Below are 23,844 nucleotides of genomic sequence, written 5' to 3'. Positions count from 1 at the left end.
AGTATGTATGTAGCATGTAGTATGTATGTAGCATGCATGTAGTATATATGTAGCATGCATGTAGTATGTAGCATGCATGTAGTATGTATATGGTATGTATGTAGCATGTAGTATGTATGTAGCATGCATGTAGTATATATGTGTTATGTATGTGGCATGCATGTAGCATGTATGTAGCATGCATGTAGTATGTATGTAGTATGTATGTAGTATATATGTAGTATGTATGTAGCATGTAGTATGTATGTAGTATGTATGTAGCATGCATGTAGCATGCAGTATGTATGTAGCATGCATGTAGTATATATGTAGTATGTATGTAGCATGTAGTATGTAGTATATATGTAGTATGTATGTAGCATGCATGTAGTATATATGTGTTATGTATGATGCATGTAGCATGCATGTAGTATGTATGTAGTATATATGTAGTATGTATGTAGCATGCAGTATGTATGTAGCATGCATGTAGTATATATGTAGTATGTATGTTGCATGTAGTATGAATGTAGCATGTATGTAGTATGTATGTAGCATGCATGTAGCATGCAGTATGTATGTAGCATGCATGTAGTATATATGTAGTATGTATGTAGCATGTAGTATGTAGTATATATGTAGTATGTATGTAGCATGCATGTAGTATATATGTGTTATGTATGATGCATGTAGCATGCATGTAGTATGTATGTAGTATATATGTAGTATGTATGTAGCATGCAGTATGTATGTAGCATGCATGTAGTATATATGTAGTATGTATGTTGCATGTAGTATGAATGTAGCATGTATGTAGTATGCATGTTGTATGTATGTAGCATGTAATTTTTTTTTTTTTTACATTTAACACATTAGCCGGATGATGGGACTACTACTGTCCCATCATTGGCTAATGTGTCAATCACTGTCATGGTAGCAGGCATCGCCCGATGGGACTTGTAGTCCCATCGGACGATGCCTGCACAGACCCCCGGAGCCTGCACAGCCCCCCGGCAGGCCGGCACAGCCCCCCGGAGCCTGCACAGACCACCGGCAGGCCGGCACAGACCACCGGAGCCTGCACAGACCCCCTGGCAGGCCGGCACAGCCCCCCGAAAGGCCCGTACAGACCCCAGAGAGGCTGTACAAGGGCAGGAAAGGGTTTTTCTTATTCCGATACCGGAAGTCCCATAGACTTGAATGGGACTTCCGGTATCGGAATCGGCAATACCGATACTTTTTTTAAAGATCGGCCGATACCATCCGATACGATACTTTGAAGTATCGGACGGTATCGCTCAACTCTACTCACTGCACTCATCTGGAGGGCATTAAACTAGAGGAAGAGAGGATGGGAAGAAAAACATTAGACAGGAACATGAAGCCAGAAAATATACTGATGAAGGATATGAGGTGCCGCAAAGAACAACCAAGACAACATTCTCAGAAGGGAGGTAAGAAAATTTCTAAAACACTCTACTGGTAGGAGATTGAAAATAATCGAGACATGGTTAGATGAAAGCTATGACTGGGCAGTTAACTTACAGGGTTACAGTCTGTTTAGAAAGCATTGTAAAAATCAGAGAGGAGGAGGGGTTTGTCTTTATGTAAAGTCTTGTCTAAAGTTCACTTTAAGGAAGGATGTTAGCAAAGAGAATGAGGATGTCGAGTCCATTTGGGTCGAAATACTGTACATGGAGGGAAAAATAGTAACAAAATTCTCATTGGGGTCTGTTACTAAGCCCCAAAAATAACAGAAATCATGGAAAGTCTACTACTAAGAAAGAAAGATGAAGCTGCAACCCATAATGAGATCCTTGTTATGGGGGACTTTAACTACCCGGATATTAACTGGGAAACAGAGACCTGCGAAACCCATAAAGGCAACAGGTTTCTGCTAATAACCAAGAAAAATTATCTTTCACATTTGGTGCAGAATCCAACCAGAGGAGCAGCACTTTTAGACCTAATACTATCTAACAGACCTGACAGAATAACAAATCTGCAGGTCGTCCGGCATCTAGGAAATAGCGACCACAATATTGTACAGTTTCACTTGTCTTTCGCTAGGGGGACATGTCAGGGAGTCACAAAAACACTGAACTTTAGGAAGGCAAAGTTTGACCAGCTTAGAGATGCCCTTAATCTGGTTGACTGGGACAATGTCCTCAGAAATAAGAATACATAAAATAAATGGGAAATGTTTAAGAACATCCTAAATAGGCACTGTAAGTGGTTTATACCTTGTGGAAATAAAAGGACAAGAAATAGGAAAAACCCAATGTGGCTAAACAAAGAAGTAAGAGGGGCAATTAACAGTAAAAAGAAAGCATTTAAACTACTAAAGCAGGATGGCACCGTTGAAGATCTAAAAAACTATAGGGAGAAAAATACTTTATCTAAAAAGCTAGTTAAAGCTGCCAAAAAGGAAACAGAGAAGCACATTGCTAAGGAGAGTAAGGGTGTGTGCACACGCTGCAGATTCTGCTGCAGATCCGCAGCGGTTTTGGTCCTGTGGATCCGCAGCAGTTTCTGCTGCTGTGTACAGTACCATTAAAATCAATGAAAAATGGAAGCTGCTGTGCAGACAGTGCGGATTTTTCCACGCAGATTTGCTGCGGTGTCAAAACCGCAGCATGTCAACTGTTTGTGCGGATTCCGCTGTGGTTTGGCACCTGCTCCATGGCAGGTGTCAAACCGCAGGGAAAAACCGCAGGCAAAGCCACAGAAAAACTGCAGCAGCTAAACCGCAGGTCTTTTGACCTGCAGATTTACCTGCGGTTTTTGACAAATCCGCGTGGAAAAATCCGCAGGACAATCCGCAGCGTGTCCACACACCCTAAAACTAATCCCAAACTCTTTTTCAACTATATCAATAGTGAAAGAATCAAAAATGAAAATGTAGGCCCCTTAAAAAATTGGTAGGAAAGAATGGTTGTAGATGACGAGGAAAAAACTAATATATAAACACCTTCTTCTCCACTGTTATTCTGTCCTTACTAATGAACCGGGATTCATGTAGCGTATACAGGCAGCTAAACTGCTATACCGGGGGTCCAATAAGAAAACTGTAGGTTGAATCTGTGCTTTATTGAACGTGATGGTATATTGGCATGGTGAAACTACAGGTGAACATATAATACAATCAGTCAGTATGGGTACATAGAAATACATAATATACATTACATAGATTACCTGCGCTAATAGCTAACCAGGGGAGAGCTAACTAAGCGGGGTGATCTAGGACAGCGATTAGATGTGGGGAGTGTGATTACTCACCGACGATGCTGACGCGGGGGGAGTAGAGGGATGAGGTGCATCCAGTATGCAAGCAGAAGGATAATGGTGGACTGGAAGGAAGTGGGCTGAGCTAACCACAATCCCTTGCAAACCTACCCAGGATGCATTGGGAATTGGAGGGAAATCAAGAACGAAAACAAATAGAAATAGCACTGTAGTAATTACTTTGGCCACTAGATGGAGACAAAATGGAGAACATCAAAATCTATGGAAAACTGAGCATTATCACTGAATATATGTTATCAAAATAGACAGTCATTTATTATGTTGGAGACAGAACAGTATTCATGGTGGAAAATAAAATGCTAGGTGAAATGCCGAGAGACAAAGAAAACCCTATATTAAATGTCACCCAAGAAGATGTGCGAAGCAGGCTAAATAAGATTAAAAAATACATCTCCAGGTCTGGATGGCATACACCCATGAGTACTAAGAGAACTAAGTAATGTAATGTAATAGACAAACCATTATTTCTTATATGTAGGGACTGTAAAGCGACGGGGTCTGTTCTGCAGGACTGGCGCATAGCAATTGTGGTACCAATATTCAAAAAAGAGCTCTAAAAGTGAACCTGGAAATTATAGGCCAGTAAGTCTAACCTCTATTGTTGGTAAAATATTTGAAGGGTTTCTGAGGGATGTTATTCTGGATTATCTCAATGAGAATAACTGCTTAAATCCACATCAGCATGGGTTTATGAGGAATCACTACTGTCAAACCAATCTAATAAGTTTTTATGAAGAGGTAAGCTATAGACTGGACCAAGGTGAGTCATTGGATGTGGTATATCTTGATTTTTCCAAAGTGTTTGATACCGTGCCACACAAGAGGTTGGTACACAAAATGAAAATGCTGGGTCTGGAGGAAAATGTGTGTAAATGAGTAAGCATCTGGTTAGTGATAGAAAGCAGAGGGTGGTTATAAATGATATATTCTCTAACTTGGTCGCTGTGACCAGTGGGGTACCGCAGGGGTCAGTTTTGGGACCTATTCTCTTCAAAATATTTATTAACGATCTGGTAGAAGGTTTACACAGTAAAATATCGATATTTGCAGATGATACAAAACTATGTACAGCAGTCAATACAAGAGAAGATAGTATTCTGCTACAGATGGATCTGGATAAGTTGGAAACTTGGGCCGAAAGGTGGCAGATGCTGTTTAACAATGATAAATGTAAGGTTATACACATGGGAAAAATTAATCAATATCACTATTACACAATGAATGGGAAACCGCTGGGTAAATCTGACATGGAGGACTTGGGGATCCTAGTTAATGATAAACTTACCTGGAGCAGCCAGTGCCAGGCAGCGGCTGCCAAGGCAAACAGGATGGTGCATTAAAAGAGGTCTGGATACACATGATGAGAGCATTATACTACCTCTGTACAAATCCCTGGTTAAATCGCTCATGCAGTACTGTGTACAGTTTTGGACACCGGTGCTCAGGAAGGATACAATGGAATTAAAGCAAGTACAATAGATAGAGGGCAACAAAATTAATAAAGGGGATGGGGGAATTACAATACCCAGAGAGATTAGCAAAATTAGGATTATTTAGTCTAGAAAAAAGACAACTGAGGGGCAGTCTAATAACCACGTATAAGTATATAAGGGGACAATACAAATTTCTCTCCAAGGATCTGTTTATACCAAGGAAGGTGACAGTCACAAGGGGGCATTCTCTGTGTCTGGAGGAGAGAAGGTTTTTCTAACCAACATAAAAGAGGATTCTTTGCTGTTAGGGAAGTGAGAGTCTGGAATTCCTTGCCTGAGGAGGTGGTGATGGCGAACTCAGTCGAGGGGTTCAAGAGAGGCCTGGATGTCTTCCTGGAGCATAACAATATTGTATCTTACAGTTTTTAGGTTCTTTAGAAGGACATAGATCTGGGGATTTATTTGACGGAATAACGGCTGAACTGGATGCGAGAATGTCTTTTTTCGGCCTTGCTAACTATGTTACTGTGTTACTATGTAAAATATTTGCCCTACGCTATGCCCCTGAATAAATAATTGCCCTCACTTTGCTCCCTTCACAAAATGTGAACCCCACACTGTCTCTCTTATTGTGAATGCCCTCCACACTGCCCAAAAAATTGTCTTAACAATATTCATCATTAATACTGTAAGGGGAAGGAACTAACTAGGCATGTCTCCTCCTTGAAGGGTTCGGAACCATCAGGGCTGTCACCTATATTGCGGGGTAGAAAGCTTGAGACTCCAGACCATACTCTGTGTTTGAGAATGGGAACGTGGTTAAGCGGACAGAGCTGCAGCGCGCGAGTGTCCAGACAGTTTGGGCGGGAACTTTGGGCACGCGAGATGCCTGTGAGGTAAAATCAGCTGAGAGGGGTCTGGGCAGAGCAGAGCCTGGGATGGCAGAGCGCTTTGACAGGAGACCGTCAACTGAGTAAAGCTCAGACACCGCTGTCCCAGCCAACATCACTGTCCTCGATGAGGCCGCTGAGACCACTGACACAGCCGACAACACTGTCACAGCCGCCCCTGCTGACAGTACTGACCGTGAGAAACAAGGTCTGTGAACGGGACTTAGGCATGTGTCGATTCGGCACAGCGAACCAGGCTGCCCATTGTAAACTGTGTTTGGGCAGTGCGGCAAATCTCCATAGTGTTGAGACACTCACCGCTGAGAATAAGGACGTATCCCTCTTCATAACCTCATCTGCTGGACCCAAGACCATTATGAGGATCCAGAGGATTCGCCACCATCGCCAGAAGTTCAACTGTGACTGGCGCCTGAGTGATGAGTTACGTATGGTATTGTCAGCTTTACAACACCAGCTGAGCACAATAGCGGCGCTTGTGTCCGGGAACCGTCCCCGGAACTTGCATCATCGGTAGGCATGGAAACACAATGTGTCTTGGGGATATTTAAGGGTGACCCGTTCTGGCACACTACACCACACCTTGAAAAAGAGTGAGCAAAACGCGTGTCGGTTGCAGCGGTCTGTCGTCCTGGGTAGTTTATCATGGGTTAGCACTTTGCTTGAGCATTTCTTTACACCTCAGATTATTGTCTGTACATTTGCATTTAGACTATTATTGTTAGAGGTGTGAGCTTATTAAGCCCTGTGTGCTCCCTGCATTGTAATCAAATTTGCTTTAACTTTATTACTATTGACCCCAGCCATTACTGCCTGATCTTTATACTGCATTATATGTATATGTATTTATTGTTCCTGTCATTTTAAGTTGCTATAATAAATTTCATTAGTTTTTATAATTATGGACTTTGAACTCCAGTGTGTTTCTCTTGGTTTCATATTAGTATTTGGGAGTGTCCTTTAGGGAGCCTCACTGATGTCCCACTATGATTGTGCTTGTGGGTGGCTTCCCTTCATATTGGCTGTTGCTGCTTTTGGTCTGTTTTCATTTATTCTGTATATAGTATATACTGTACTTGTATGTCATCTCCTCCTATATATAGTATATACCTGTATGTCATCTCCCCTGTAAATAGTATATAGCATATACTTGTTTGTCTTATACTCCTGTATATAGTATATACTTGTATGTGATCTCCTCCTGTATATAGTATATACTTGTATGTCATCTCCTCCTCTATATAGTATATACTTGTATGTCATATCCTCCTCTATATAGTATATACTTGTATGTCATATCCTCCTGTATATAGTGTATACCTGTATGTCATCTCCCCTGTATAAAGTATATACCTGTATGTCATCTCCAGGTTCCCTCCCGTCTGTACATGGTGGAGGCATTGCGGGATGCAGTTACGGACAGGAGGCAGCGCAAGCGTTACCAGTTTTACCTAACAGGGGAATACTCCATGCAAGGAAGCAAACAGTTAAAGGGAGGACAAAACAGTACAATTTGCAAAGGATATTCAGGGGTAAAGAACAATGGATAGAGTAAAGGCATTTCTGTTGAATTCTGGCTAGAAAGTCAATAGTTCCTCAGACTATGAAGTCAATAGTGCCGACAACAGCAGGCGCGGTGCCTTTTCCAGTGGGATCCTGTAGACAACAATCTTCTGGCAGCAGCAGTTGGTCTCCGGTAACTTCCGCTGAGCCCCTTGTTCATATGTTGCAGTGGCTGACAAGGCCACAGTCCTGTATACAGTATATACCTGGGTGTCATCACCTCCTGTATATAGAATATACCTGTATGTCATCTCCTGTATATAGCATATACCTGTATATCATCTCCTCCTGTATATAGTGTATTCCTGTATGTAATCTCCCCTGTATATAGTAAATAATTGTATGTCATCTTATTCTGTATATAGTATATATTTGTATGTCATCTCCTCCTATATATAGTACATACCTGTATGTCATCTCCCCTGTAAATAATATATAGTATATACTTGTATGTCTTATACTCATGTATATAGTATATACTTGTATCTTATCTCCTCCTGTATATAGTATATACTTGTATGTCATATCCTCCTCTATATAGTATATACTTGTATGTCATCTCTTCCTCTATATAGTATATACTTGTATGTTATTTCCTCCTGTATATAGTATATAGCTATATGTCATCTCCTCCTGTATATAGTGTATACCTGTATGTCATCTCCCCTGTTTATAGTATATACCTGTATGTCATCTCCAGGTTCCCTCCTGTTTATACAGTACACGGTGGAGGCATTGTGGGATGCAGTGACGGACAGGAGGCAGAGCAAGGGTTACCAGTTTTACCTAACAGGGGAATACTCCACGCAGGGAGCAAACAGTTAAAGGGAGGACAAAACAGTACAATTTGCAAAGGATATTCAGGGGTAAAGAACAACGGATAGAGTAAAGGCAGTTCTGTTGAATTCTGGCTAGAAAGTCAATAGTTCCTCAGACTATGAAGTCAATAGTGCCGACAACAGCACACGTGATGCCTTTTCCAGTGGGATCCTGAAGACAACAATGCCCCGTCTTGTGGCAGCAGCAGTTGGTCTCCGGTATCTTCCGCTGAGCCCCTTGTTCATATGTGGCAGTGGCTGACAAGGCCACAGTCCTGTATGAGCCCAACGTGGCTCAGCAAATATACACTGGCAAAATCAAGGTGCAAGTGTCTGTCACGTACCCGGTTCCTCTTTTGTGTCCCATGCGCTGTATTCATAGACACGGAGCATACGGCGCCTTTCTCTCTGGTAGTCACCAGGCACACACTGCACGTTCCTCTCTCTCTCTGGTCACCGCTGTTGGCGATGGGAGATGGCGGATGCTGGGCTGCACGATGCTGGTGCTTCCAGGACGGAGCACTCCTCTCTCTGGACTGCTGAACATATGGCTCCCCTGAGCACAGCAGTCCCTCTGCAAATGGCGGGGGACTCTCCTTAAGCAGCCTGTTGCAGCATCGGTACCTGGTGGGGAGGGGGAGCAGAGTGCGCCACTTGCCTGACTGCGTGCTACCCTGGATTGGTGGAAAACCAGCGCTGCTGCGTGCGCTTTTTCTTTATATCCTCCACCACCCTCAGTCAGCAGGAAGGTCCAGCTTGCTAATACTTTCCCCTAACAACAGGGGATGCAGCCTCAACAGTTCCAGACCCTGCACGCAGGTACCCGCGGTATGGTCGACCCCCTTACACAGTGTCCCTGCAGCACAGAGCATTTCAGTGCAGCGACACCGCCCCCTGAGTGCAATACCTTTTAGTTAGAAATTGTAAAGAAAGACTAATTTGGAGTGGCATTAGTTGATTAGTAGTAGCTGTAAAAATAATTTTAACGTGAACCAGGCATTGTCAGATTGACGCTGTTACATCTTGTGTTTCTTTCTTTAATCTGTATTTACATTTTTAAGTTAAGGAGATGCTTCATGCCAGACAAAGAGAAGTTCCTGATTCTGGGCTCCCCGTGCAGTCTGTGTCAGAGGGTTGTCTGTATTGGCACGGTAATATTTTGTGTTATTTCCTGCTTTACAGAAGGATGATAACACCATAGAAATCATAAGAATAATAGGCCTCAGTTACCACAACTGTCTACAAGGAAAACTTGCTCATAGCAACCAATCACAGCTCAGCTTTCAACTTTTAAACAGCTCTGGTGAAATGAAAGATGCTTAGTGATTGGTTGCTATGGGCAACACAGGCAGTGTAACCTGATGTGGTCAAGAAAATGTGCCTATGAAACATATATATTAGATTTTTATAATAATAATCTTTATATAGCGCCAACATATTCTGCAGCGCTTTACAGTTTAACAGTTCCAAAACACAAGTCATAAGTAGCATCATTAACAATATAATAATTAAAGCAATATAAGATGACCCTGCTCGTGAGAGCTTGCAGTCTACAATGAGGTTGGGGAGATACAAAGTACAGGTATGTATTTTCAGTGGTGTATTTACAATGATCGTCCAGCCATCTTGAGGGAGTGAGGAATAGATGTAGATAGTGAATGGGCTACACATGCACACTTACACATAAAATGACTTTGATTAGTGAATGTGATAGGCCGCTCTGAACAAATGTGTTTTGAGGGAGCGCCTAAAACTATGCAAATTGTGGATAGTCCTAATTTCTTAGAGTAGAGCATTCCAGAGAATTGGCGCAGAGGTTAGTTGAAAGTTGTTTGCAGAATGCAGCAGTCGGTTAGGCTGATAGACAGAAATGAGGGAGGATATGTAGGGGGACGCTGCACTGTGGAGAGCTTTGTGGGTGAGAACAAGGACTTTGAATTGCATCCTATAATGAATGGGCAGCCAATGTAAGGACTGGCAAAGAACGGACGTGTCCGAGTACCGATTAGCCAGATGGATGACCCTGGCTGCTGCATTAAGTATGGGCTGGAGAGGTGAAAGTTAAGTAATGGGGAGGCCAATTAATAGAGCGTTGCAGTAGTCCAGATGGAAGTGGATCAGTGCGACAGTGAGGGTTTTTTGTTGTTTCCATGGTGAGAAAAGGGAGGATTCTAGAGATGTTCTTTAGGTGTAAGCAGCAAGAGCGGGCAAGAGATTATATATGGGATGTGAAGGAGAGATTGATGTCAAAAAACACCCACACAGCACGCCTGCTGCCGGAGTGTTATTATGGTGCCACCCACGGAGAGGGAAATGTCAGATTTAGGGAGGTTAGTAGACGGCAGGAGCAGAAGAAGTTCAGTTTTTGAGAGGTTGAGTTTCAGATAGAGAGCGGACATGATGTTGGAGACTGCAGACAGTCATTGGCGTTCTGTAGTACAGCGTGGGTAAGGTCGGGGGATGACGTTTATAGTTGTGTGTCATCAACATAAAGATAGTACTGAAAGCAAAATCTGCTGATGGTCTGTCCAATTGGGCCCGTGTAGAGAGAGAAGAGAAGGGGGCCAAGGACTGAGCCCTGAGGTACCCTGACCGCGAGAGGAAGAGGAGATGACATGGAGCCAGCGAGTAAAACACTGAAGGAACGGTCAGAAAGATAGGAAGAGAACCAGGAGAGAGCAATGTCCTTAATGCCTAGTGACTGGAGCCTTGAGAGTAGGAGACGGTGGTCAATGGCGTCGAAAGCTGCAGAAAGGTCGAGAAGAATGAGCAGAGGGTGGTCACCGTTACATTTTGCTGTCAGAAGGTCATTGATAACTTTGATGAGTGCAGTTTCAGTCGAATGTAGGGGCAGAAGCTGGACTATGAAGAGCCTAGGAGGGAGTGAGTGAAGAGGTAACAGGTAAGGCAGGATAAGTCGAGAGGGGATTTCTTTAGTAATTGAGTAACAATAGTGTTTGAAGGAGAAAGATAAAATGCCCGAGGAGAGGGAGAGATTAAAGATTGTAGTTAGGTGAGTTTTGACGACTGGAGAGAGAGACTGGAGGAGATGTGAGGGAATGAGGTCAGTAGTGCATGTAGTCAGACGGGAAGAAGAGAGGAGTTTGGAGACTTCTTCTGTGATGGGATCAAATGTGGAAAGTGAGCCAGGGGAAATTCAGGAAGGGATAGGAGTCACGGCACTGCTTGAGAGCGGATTTCCTGATGGATATTAGCTATTTTTTCTATAAAGTTAGAGGCCAGGTCATCAGCACAAATGTCTGTGATAGGGGCTTGTGCTTTTGGCCTGAGGAGGGAGTGAAAGGTGTCAAAAAGTTTCTTGTGATTGTTGGCTAGTGAGGAGATCAGAGTGGTGAAGTAGGTCTGTTTGGCGATGTGAAGGGCAGAGTTATAGGTTCTTAACATAAATTTGAAGTGAAGTCTTTTGGGGAGCAGGTTTTTCTCCATAGACGTTCAGCACTCCTAGAGCATCACTGGAGATGTTGAGTTTGCGATGTGAGCCAGGGCTATTTTACTCTGTGTTTGGAGCTTCTGAGGGTGTTGGGCGCTACTTGGTCAAGGGTGCTTCTAAGAGTTTCGTTGTAGTGATGAACAGCCAGATCAGGACAGGAAAAAGAGGAGATTAGGGACAGTGATGAGTGTAGGGAGTCTGAAAGTGTCTGAGGGATAATGGCTTGTAGATTACTGAATGTGTGGTAGATAGGAGTGTGCAGGGGTGGGCGAGAGTTTGTGAGCATGAAGGAGAGAATGTTGTGGATAGAGAGGGGAAGCAGTGAGTTATTTAGGTAGGAAATTGCACAGAGCAGGACAAAGACCAGGTCAAGGGTGTTACCGTCCTTGTGTGTCTCAGAGGTTGAAAGCTGTGAGAGGCCTAGAGAAGTGGATAGTGATAGAAGCTGGGATGCAGATGTGGAAGTGGGGCTGTTAATGGGGATGTTGAAGTCTCCCAAGATAAGGGTTGGTAGTTTTGAGGACATGAAGTGCGGCAGCCAGGCTGAGAGGTGGTCAAGGAAGCGAGTGGGTGAGCCTGGGGGCCGGTATATGACCGCTACTCTGAGGGAGAGGGGACGGAAGAGCCTGATGGTGTGAACTTCAAAAGAAGGGAGTGAGAGTGATGGAACTGGGGAGATGACCTGGAAAGTGCATTGTGGGGTCAGGAGTAAGCCGACTCCACCAGCAAGTCTGTTTGTGGGTCTCGGGGAATGGGAGAATTGCAAGCCACCATGGGAAATGGCTGCAGGGGAGACTGTATCAGAATCCTGAATCCAGATTTCAGTGAGGGCCAACAGATTCAGAGAGTTGTTCAGAAAGTAATTGTGCAGGTAAGGAAGTTTGTTACATGCAGACCGTGGATTCCAGAGTGTTAGGCGTCGGGTTCCTGCAGCTGGAATCCAGAGCCATATATCCAGCGGTCTCCCATTCCTTTCCAAACACTCAGGGAACCGCACAGCAATCTCGGCGATCCAGGCGCCCTGCTCGGACCAGCTCTCTGGGTCTGGATGTTGCTGCCACCTCTGGACCAGCAATGATAGCGCAGCCTGTTTTGCAGGAAACCACTCCAGAGGCTAAGTCCTCTCACCGTGCTACTGGGCATGCCCATGATACGATCTCCCAGTGGAGATCGGGGGTCACGTGCTCAGGTCCTTGTCCTGATCTGATTGGCCCATTTCAGAGGTCTGGAAGGTCCCAGAAGCGCATGGCTATAAAAGGCCCGCATGGCCGCTCGGCCATGCACTAGTATAGGCTATACATGCTATGTGTGAATGGTGACGGATGTGTGATTCTGGTGACTGACTCATTATGAAACCCCTTCCCTCTGATATTACGCATGTGGATAGGGAATTAGAGTTATAGTCAGCGCCAGTCCGTGGCAAGCCATACGCCACAGTGCATACCACACAGCTACACCAGCGTCCGATAGTGTGAAGCCTCACGGCACTGTCATATAGCGGCAGTAGTTACTGCCACGCTGCAGTTAGCAGCACTTACCGGCGTCCGCGGTAGCGACGCCGCACGCGCGGTAGGTCAAGACGGACACCGACCTCAGTCTTAGGCCGTGTCCTGTGACCATATACTGTGTGTGCACGCCAGCTGAGACCTGTAAAGCTAACAGGCTCAGCATTTATGCTTTAGCGCCTCTGTGAGTTTAACAGAGTCCGCTCTGCACACCTCGGGTGACGTTTAACCAGAGCGCAGTATACTGCCATATAGCGAGTCTGCCATTACTGAGCAGCGGTTGTTACACCTACTGCACGGTGGACCCCGGGTGGCGAACGCACTTCCTATTATATATATTTACTGTGTTCCGCCGTCCCTAACATTATACTAGCACCAGGGTCTGGCTAGTAATGGCGGACCTTCAGCAGCTGCAGCGGTACATTTGGCAGCTGGAGAGCGGGATGGTGGCTATCGAGAGAACCACCTCAGCTGCGAATGCTACGCTAGCCGCTGCTCAGGCAGTCACAGAGGCTGTCTCACGTGTGCCCACACTCATGCCTATGCCGACAATAGCTCGCCTCCCGCTCCCCGACAAGTTTTTGGGTGACAGCACCACCTGTAGGGGATTTGTGAGTCAGTGCTCTATCCAGCTTGAGTTACTGGCTGCACGGTTCCCTACAGAGCGGGCTAAGGTGGGATTTATTGTTTCTCTTTTATCTGGCAGGGCATTAGAGTGGGCAAAGCCATTGTGGGAGCGTGATGATCCCATGGTTCAGGGGGCTGCTCAGTTCCTCGCCGCTCTGAAGCAGGTATTTTTGGGACCACGGATCATGCATGACACCTCTCTCCAATTATTGGCCCTAACACAGGGGTCTCTCTCGGTCAGCCATTATGCCGTCGGATTTCGGACATTGGCTTCCGAACTGGAGTGGCCCGATAAAGCACTCATCCCTGAGTTTTGGAGAGGGTTAGCAGAGCATGTCAAAGATGCTCTAGCAACTAGAGAGGTCCCCACAAGTCTGGAGAAAGTGATTGCCATCTCCTGTTTATGGAGCGCGGACTGGAACGTGCGAAATCCAGATGAAGGGTTAACTTAGCTCCCACCTTCACTGAGCCGCTAAGATCTCCCGCTCAGGAGCTTACAACCTCCAAACCTATGGAGGTGTCTCGCGCCGGCCCCAAACCACGTCCGGTGCGAAGCTCCGCGCGTTGTTACCAGTGCCGGCAGTTTGGTCACTTGGCTAGCACGTGTCCTCTGTGGTCGGAAAAACGATCATGTCCAGTGGTCGTAGGTGGTGGTCAGACAAATATGAGACCCTTTTCTCCCAAACCGGTATTCCAAGGGACATTAGATAGCGGGGCCTCCACCTGGGAGGTAGAGGTTACCATGGATTCCGGGGCTGAGGGGAACTTTATGTCCTCGACCTTCGCCCAGAAACACGCTATTCCACTGGTGTTACTGCCCCAACCTCTGACCATCAGGGTGGTTAATGGTGCACCTTTACCATCTCAGGTGACCCACCAGACAGCCCCACTCGGGCTCTCAATCTCACCCTCTCATCGTGAGATTCTGTCCTTGTTCACTTTGCCATATGGCATCGACCAGGTGCTTCTCAGAGTTCCCTGGCTCCGTTGTCACTCCCCTCATATTGATTGGGCTTCGGGGAATATACTGGGTTGGAGCAAGGACTGTGAGGGAAGGTGCCTGAGTGGCAGTGTTCAGGTAGCTTCCACTGAAGTGTCTGCTGATCTCTCCGCGCTTCCTAAACCTTACCACCAGTACGCGGACGTCTTCTCTAAAAAATCTGCGGAGACGCTCCCGCCGCACCGTCCTTACGATTGCCCGATAGATCTTCTGCCAGGCACGGAACCTCCTAGAGGCTGTGTGTATCCGCTGTCAATCCCTGAGACAGAGGCTATGTCTCAATATATCCGGGAGAACCTGGCTAGAGGTTTTATCAGAAAGTCGGTGTCGCCGCCTGGTGCAGGGTTCTTCTTCGTGCAGAAGAAGAGCGGAGAGTTACCGTATATACTCGAGTATAAGTCGATCCGAGTATAAGTCGACCCCCCTAATTTTGCCACAAAAAACTGGGAGAACTTATTGACTCGAGTATAAGTCTAGGGTGGGAAATGCTCCATAGATTATTCCCCCCATATGGTGTCCTCAGAAGAAGCTCCATAGATTGTTCCCCCATATGCTGCCCCACAAGAAGCTCCATAGATTGTTCCCTCATATGCTGCCCCCATAAATAGCTCCATAGGTTGTTCCCCCATATGCTGCCCCCATGCTGCTGCTGCATGTAAAAATAAAAAAAATGACATACTCACCTCTCCGTCGCTGGGTGTCAGATTCTCACCTGTCCTGCGTCCATGGCTGCTCACCGCTATCTGCACGTCATCAGTCAGTGATGTTCAGACTGCAGGGGGCGCGGCGCGCACTAACCACGTCACCGCGCCCTCTGCTGTCTGAAGTCACTGACCGATGACAGACAGCAGCAAGCAGCCATGGACGCAGGACAGGTGAGTATCGCTATACTTACCCGTCCTGACGCTGTCGCTTGAGTCCCCAGCTTCTCCGCGCTCTCTCTTCCTGCATTCAGCGGTCACGTGGTGCCGCTCATTAATATGCGCATATTCATGAGTTTTAATGAGCGGCACCACGTGACCGCTGAAGGCAGGAAGAGAGAGCACGGGGAGAAGCTGGGGGCTCAAGAGACAGCGTCAGGACGGGTAAGTATGACCTGACACCCCCGCCCCCCTCCCCCTCTGACCCCCTTTGTATATGACTCGAATATAAGACGAGAGGGGGACTTTCAGCCCAATTTTTTGGGCTGAAAATCTCGACTTATATTCGAGTATATATGGTACGTCCCTGCATTGACTACAGAGGTCTCAACGCCATAACCGTTAAAAACAAATAACCTCTCCCGTTGATCTCTGAGCTATTTGACAGGTTGCGAGGGGCCCGGATCTTTACGAAATTAGATCTACGGGGGGCGTACAACCTGATCTGCATTCGCGAAGGAAACGAGTGGAAGACAGCCTTTAATAATAGGGATGGCCACTACGAATATCTGGTCATGCCCGTCGGCCTTTGTAATGCGCCTGCTGTCTTCCAGGATTTCGTCAACGACATCTTCCGCGATATACTCTCCACCTCGGTGGTGGTCTATCTGGGTGACATCCTCATCTTCTCGCCAGATTTGACATCCCACCGGAGAGACGTCTGCAGGGTCTTCGACCGTCTGCGGGCGAACTCTCTTTTCGCCAAGCTGGAGAAGTGCCAGCTGGAGCAGGAGTCCCTGCCATTCCTGGGCTACATCATCTCATTCCAGGGGTTGGCTATGAATCCGGCCAAACTGCAAATGGTAATGGACTGGCAGGAACCACACTCACTCAAAGCGGTGCAGCGCTTCCTAGGGTTACTACCAGTTCATACCTCACTTTTCCACACTGGTGGCTCCTTTGGTTGCTCTCACAAAGAAAGGAGCTAATCCTAATGCTTGGTCTGAACAGGTCTCCAAGGCCTTCTCATCTCAAAAATCCCATTTTGCTGGCGCTCCCATCTTACACCGTCCCGATGTGGATAATCTGTTTATCCTGGGGGTGGATGCCTCTTCCGTCGGTGCAGGAGAAGTCCTTTTCCAGAAGATCCTCACGGCACTGTCGTATAGCGGCAGTAGTTACTGCCGCGCTGCAGTTAGCAGCACTTACCGGCATCCGCGGTAGCGACGCCACACGCGCGGTATGTCAAGACAGACACCGACCTCTGTCTTAGGCTGTGTCCTGTGACCATATACCGTGTGTGCACGCCAGCTGAGACCTGTGAAGCTAACAGGCTCGGCATTTATGCTTTAGCGCCTCTGTGAGTTTAACAGAGTCCGCTCTGCGCACCTCGGCTGACGTTTAACTCGAGCGCAGTATACCGCCATATAGCGAGTCTGCCATTACTCAGCAGCGGTTGTTACACCTACTGCATGGTGGACCCTGGGCGGCGAACACACGTCCTATTATTTATATTTAGTGCATTTCGTCATCCCTAACACAGAGGGCACAATTAAAAGAAGGAGATGTGAGATTGCAAGTAATATTAATAAGATTATTATGGTTTTGATATGAGGTAGGGATCGGGTTGAAGTTGGGGGATGGTGGACTGGGGTTGGGGGAGCTGTCCCCTGAAATCTTTAGGAGTAGGAAGATAAAGAGCAAGTAGTTATTGGAATTGTAGGAAGTTTTTTTCTGCAATGTGTATGGGCAATATGGGCTGAGGTTTTTCAGGAAGGTGAGAAGTGCATGGGAGCTGTACATGGGAGAGGGAATTATAGATGGGCTGATGTGTATGAATCATAATGGAGGGAGATGGGGTGGGGAATGTGGATGGCAAGGGAACATAGGAGGATAGAAATAAAGCACATGGATAAAAGAGAGTGCAAGGTGTGGGTTGCCTGATTCCTACCCTGACTAACTGCTATGGAATAACTGCCTTTTGCGTGATGCTTAGCTAATGTGATGCTTTGCTGAATGCGTGCGACCCCACACATGCCTGTACCCCTTAGAATGTTTCTAAATTTATAGGCCCCAATACAGGGACAAGAGAGAGGGATTGTGGGAGCTGTTTGTTATAAATTAGCAACAGCTGCTCAACATCCTGATGTGGAATAGATGATCAAAGATGCTAGCCCTGATTCCATCTCTATGCTATAGCACCTCTCCCATGATAACATCTACAGTGATCTCCCCCAAGGATATACAACAGTAAGTACTGAGAACAATGTAACAGATGAATTATAGCAAAGGAGTTCAATGAAATGGTTACCAATAGGATATATTGCAGCAGAAAAAATAGCCAGCAGAGGTGGGGAGTTGTACCATTCAGGCTGGTTGTTAACATTGAATGGAGTGAATACATGCAGGGTGGATCAGTTCAGACATTGAATGATCTGATTACCATTCAGGCTGCTTGTTAACATTGAATGGAGTGAAATACATGCAGGGTGGATCAGTTCAGAAGTTGAATGATCTGATTACCTGTGTGAATAGAGAAGATGGATGTTAATTCCTTGCCATGGAATAACTGACTTTTGCTTGATGCCTAGCTAATGCGATGCTTTGCTGAATGCGTGCGATCCTACATTATATATATATATATATATTAGATTAGATATTTATTTACATACGGTATATATTAGATTAGATATTTATTATACGGGGCTCTGCATGAGGCGTGAGTGGCTATGTGGAGTGGGCAGGGCTATGTGGAGTGGGCGTGGCTTGATACACACACACATACATACCCTCAGTTTTATATATATATAGATTATTGCCTTATTGCCCTCACAGCCTCTTATGCACTGTATTATAACCCCCATAGATTCCTATATACAGAATTATGGCATTCACAGTCCCTTATATAATGTATTATGACGCCCATATGCATTCCACAGCCCTTTTTATACTGAATTGTGAGCCACATATCCCTTTATATACTGTATTATAGCCCCCGAATCCCCCTATATACTGTATTATGGCCCCCACAGCTCCTGATATACAGTATTATGGCACCAACAGCCCCTAGCATGTAGCATTATTGCCTCCACAGCCCCTTATATACGGCAATATGGTCCCCACAGCTCCTTATACACTTATACACTGTATTATGTCACCCAAAGTCCATATCTATAATAAAAATAAGATATATGTGAGGAAAGTTACTGGCATTATTTAAAAAAAATTCAATGATCTGAACATCATTGAAAATCTGTGGATAGCTCTTGTGTACCAGACGGCAGCTCTTCCCTCTGACCTATTGGGCTCGCTGGGAAGTTCTTGCTAACCCAGATACTATTAGCTGTGTTGTTCCTGATTGTCTCCGCTGTGAGTTACTGATTGGCTCTACCCTGTAATCTACTGATCCTGTTGATGTTGTCCTCAGTAGTTACAATACCAACACTTCAGCTTAGGTCAGTTCATAACAGAGTAATCTTGCAAGTCTGTTACAGCCACCCTGATGCAAGAATTTGCTGAGCTTCAGAATTTTGGTGCCACATACCAATAAAAATTCTCTAAGTTGCGAAAACACAGGTGTTGCATAAGCTAAAATAAATTATTGAGTTACGGAGGTAAATTCTGGATTTGCACAACTCAGGCTCAGAATCAAACGCACGCATGCCACTGCTTGCAAAGTTCAGAGGGGATCGTCATCATTAGCATGTATTCCTTAATGTTGTTTCTATTTCCAGAATCAACCTTCTCCGTTTACCAGTGAAAAAGGTTATTTTCATCATTCATCTCCTGACTGATGACGCTCTTGCATGGAAAAGAATTGTGACCTACTTAATTACTTAGTTTCCTTCATCACAGCTATAGATCAAGTGTTTCATGACCCGAATAGTGGCGCTACCGCTGAAACCAATTTACATAATTTACATCAAGGGCCGAACTCTGTAGATGAATATACCTCAGAATTTCACCACTAGGTGGCAGCCATCTGCCCAGAGGAGTCAATTTCTTTGAGGATTATCAGAGCTACTAAAGTATGAACTTGCAAGGGTTGAGAATAACCAAAACAGAGCAAAAGGAAGGAGATCACAAAGGATAATGTAAAGTAATATATTTATTTAAAGTTAAATAACACTATATTAAGAAAATAGAAATATAACAATAATCTGAAAAAAAGGAAGGACAAGTAGTGATGCCGTAAAACTATATCGTAAACAGGCATCAGGCATTTAAGAGTCTCAAACACGGGACTAGCCAGATCTTCCTCCAGGGAAGGACCCAGCCAAGGGGTGGTTCCTTTCGGAAACCACCAGTACCACCATATTAAGTGGCCCTTTAAGTCAATATCCAGCTCTTTACGAGTTTACAGATATGACAAGGGAAATACCAAGGCCAGGTACCCATCCACAGACAGCTGTTGCCCCTCATCAGTGTGGAGTAGGATTCTGGCTAGGTGGGAGCAATGCCTAGCAGACCAACATCACAAAACAATCACTGACCTCAGGGAGACCAGTCAAAGAAAACACTGCGGCAGCCGGCAAAGGCGCTCAATCAGTGAAATCCTAGGTGCAATGCTCCCTGGGAAATGCGAATCAAGGGGTAGGAAGACCATTTAGCCGAAACGTGCGTCGGGGAGGGTACACCTTGGTGGACTTCTACTACCAACCAGTCTAGAGCTAATACTATGTAGTGAACTTATTTGGTGCGAGTATTGTATTTAGTATTCATTATATGAGGTGGCAGGTTCCACCATTTGTGATGGTTATATTTATGTCTCTATTTTGTACACCACGACTGGTTGTTTTATACTAATATGGGATAATGTTGAATATTTAATTTTTACATTATACATTGATAAAATCAGATTTATCCCTTTGTCCATGTACCGTTGGTGTGCCCTATGCTTCTGCCCATGTGCTATCTATGGTCATTATTGACTCTTACTCCACCTTTCTCCTATATTCCTGATATATTCTAAAAAAATTATTTTGTAATTTTGTAAACTTTTGTGTGGGACTTTTGTCACTGTTTTTTCTTACATATATTTTACATATATATTTGCGATAGTCTTATTATGTCCATTGTAATACCCATTTTTGTAGTGTTATACTTTTATGTACTTACCTGACTAATATAAATGGGGTGGTTTTTCATGAAATTATTATGATACAGGTAGTAAAGCAGGTTTAGCTTGCAGAGTTGTAAAAAGGTGACCAAGTTGGCATTAATGGTGTACTCGCCACAAGTACTCACCATAGGCACTAGTGCTCTGTGTATATATCTTGGCATAAATATTGCATAGCATGTAAAATGTACAACATTAAAAGTAACTAAATTCCTGTGGCCATGATAAGGCAACTGCGGCACAGGTGCTTACACCTCGGTGCGCTTTTCACCACCTCTGCAGTTTTATCAGGAGGTACAAATAATGTGAATCAGTGTGTCTTATATAGTAGTTGTTGTGTAGGCTATATTTAATGCATCTGATGAATGTCCTGGCACGTGACTGTCATGTTGCCGCATCAGAGTGGAGGCGGTGCTCACCATGCACATCAATCATTCACATGACCCATTCAGCTGATTGGACCTGTTACCCAGGCGAGGCGTCATAAAACCTGAGTGCCCTTTCAATACGCCAGTGCCTCTGCTTACTATTCTTTTTTTTTTTTATATCTCTTTATTGATTTTTAAATGCAAAGCAAAAAAGAACATTCTTTGAAAAGTATGTAGTCTTACAATCTGAGTATTGAAAGTCCTTTCTTGATTAATCAAAGGTAAGTATACAAACATGACCTTAATCATATTTGTTCATATATACCGTAATAATTCCTCAGTAGAGATCCGATATCCTATTGTAAAGCCATGTAGTTCGGTCTCCTGTACAATTATTCTCTAGGAAACTAATTCTTTTACATACATTTCTAAAAGCTAAACAGTATAAAATACAGATATAAAAAGAATAAACAGAAGATAGGAATGGAGTGATAGAAAAGTTCCCAAGGCTGGGGAGGGGGGCGGAATGACGCCTAAATTCAGACTATCCCAGAAGGATTTCAGGGATAGTGTTATCATTGCCTTAGCATCTGGTCTAGTTTTTGTATAAGAGGAAGACCATTTTTTTGACTCTTTCAACTTACTATCTTTGAAGAAGTCCGTAATATTCATCAGACTCTCTATATGATATCCATGGAGCCCAAATTTCCCTAAATTTAGCATGGGAGAGGTTTGTATATGCGATTATTTCTTCTATATAGTACAACTGATCTACTTTTTGTATCTACTCTTAAGTGCACGGGCAACTCTGGGAGCGCCATTTTGGAGGAATAAGTAATTCAGCTGCCGCCACCAGAAATAACAATAAGGATTTGGTTTTGTAAGCTTGCACAATTTAGTGATAATTTTCAGGACACCTTCCCAGAATGGCTTTATCATATTGCAAGACCACCATAAGTGAAGGAATGTTCCCTTATCTGTAGCACATCTCCAGCAAATTGGAGGAATATTGGGATACCATCTATGTGTTATCACTGGAGTGATGTACCACCTAGTAACAATCTTATAGGAGTTTTCTTGGACTCTCACACATCCGGACGGGCCATATGAATTTTTATATATGTTCAACTTCCCAGTCCTGCAGTGTGATGCCCAGTTCTTTCTCCCACACCAGTATATACGCTCTTTTTACAGAGATTGAATTGGTCATGAGTATCTGGTACAATTTTGTCAGTATAACTCTTGGGCGTTTGGTCTGGGTTATTAATGATTCAAAGACCGTTAATCTCCTGGTTGGGACTCCAGGTTTCAAATACAATTCCATGGCATTTTTGAGTCTGTGATAGTTAAGAAAATTTAGACGGTAATTTGGGAACACTCTGCTTACTATTCTACGCTTGGAAGGGATCATCAATCATCATATTATTTCAGAGGATTTTTTCAGTTTTGCAAGGGTTAAGAGCACTAAATATTTAGAGGACTTTATATAATTGTGGATCCAAATTGATGAGAGACTCATTGAATGAAGAAAGGAAAGACTGTGAGTATTTGGAAACACCCCTAATTAAACATTTACTCAGTTAAAAAAACAATACGAAATGGAAAGTGTGCTTGAAACTCTACAAATTGATGTAATCTGAAAAACTCTCTGCAGTAGAGATGGAGAGGTGACGTACAGAAAATGTATGCCTCCATTGTGGGGGTTCTGGACATTTTACATTTAACTGTCCTAATAAAAGGACTACAACCTTAACAAATGACAACACTGCAAGCGATTTAGACCTTTCTGAATGGCCAGATCCTGTTATGCAGACTATCTCATCTTTAATGCAGGATAAAGGCAAAGAGCAATCACCATCATCTCATTTAGGCTGGTTTCACATTTGCGCTTTTGTGCGCAGCGCATCGTGCGCACCCGTGCGCATGCGCACTGCGCACCTATGTTTAACATGACGTGCGCATGTTTTTGCGCACACTTGCGTTTTCGTGCGCATGCGTTTTTTTGTCTTTTGCGCCAGGTGCGCCAGACGCAACATGTTGGATTTTTTGGTGCGCCCTGTCTCGGCAAAAAAACGCATGCGCACGCTTGCGCACTGAATGCGCAAAAACAACACATTGAAGTCTATGGTAACGCATGCGTACGCATGGTCTTGCGCACGGTTGCGTTTTTTTACGCATGCGTTTTTGAGTGAAACAAGTCTAGAATGTTCTCTAGACAATGGAAAAAACGTCACACTTAAAAACGCATGCGCATAAAAAACGCCAACGCATGCAAAAAACGCATGTAAAACGCAAACAACGCTGCGGTTTTTTTACACATCAGCGTGCGCATGACGTTAAAAAAACGCGCGTTTGTTTTGCGTTTTTCTTTGCGTTTTTTATGCGCCCGATGCGCTGCGCAAAAAAACGCTAATGTGAAACTAGCCTTAGTCATTCCCATTTAGGTCCTAATCAGAAGCCAATACAAATTCAAAGCTCTGCCATGTTAGATTCTGGAGCAGTAGGGAATTTTATGAACTTACCATTTACACTTGATCATAACATTGCAATTAGGACTAAATCCATGCCAATCGATAAGGAAACTGTGGATTGACCACCTTTATTTTCTGCACGTGTTACACACGAGACATTTGAATTTGAAATTCATATTGAATTAACTCTTCATGAAGATGTTAGGCCGGTTTCACATTGGCGCTTAATGGCGCAGCGATGGCCTGCGCACGGCTGCTGCTAAGCCCCGCCCCCTGCCGACTCCCTGCCCGCCCCTTCCGGTCATCACCGCCTACTAGCGCACATGGACGCTTGTGATCTGCGCACCCTATCTTTAGCATAGGGTGCGCAGATCGTGCGCTGGCTGTGCGCTAGCAGGATTTTCCGTGCGCTGCGCACCTTTGAAGGTGCGCCGTG

At 44.6% G+C, this 23,844-nt stretch overlaps 1 protein-coding gene across 1 annotated transcript in view; it reads left to right on the top strand.

Moving 5' to 3' along the window:
* LOC141088727 (uncharacterized) overlaps positions 1-19,290 on the top strand; it is a 114,955-nt gene extending 95,665 nt beyond the window's left edge. The window contains exon 3 of the mRNA XM_073574910.1: positions 19,185-19,290. Within this exon, the coding sequence (XP_073431011.1) occupies positions 19,185-19,290 (106 nt within the window). The remainder of the gene's footprint in view (positions 1-19,184) is intronic.
* Positions 19,291-23,844: the final 4,554 nt, after the last annotated feature.

Source organism: Dendrobates tinctorius, unplaced genomic scaffold, assembly GCF_039654945.1.
Source record: "Dendrobates tinctorius isolate UK_male_01 unplaced genomic scaffold, ASM3965494v1 ptg000040l, whole genome shotgun sequence".
In the NCBI taxonomy this organism is placed as follows: domain Eukaryota; kingdom Metazoa; phylum Chordata; class Amphibia; order Anura; family Dendrobatidae; genus Dendrobates; species Dendrobates tinctorius.
This window is presented reverse-complemented; position numbering and strand designations above follow the sequence as displayed.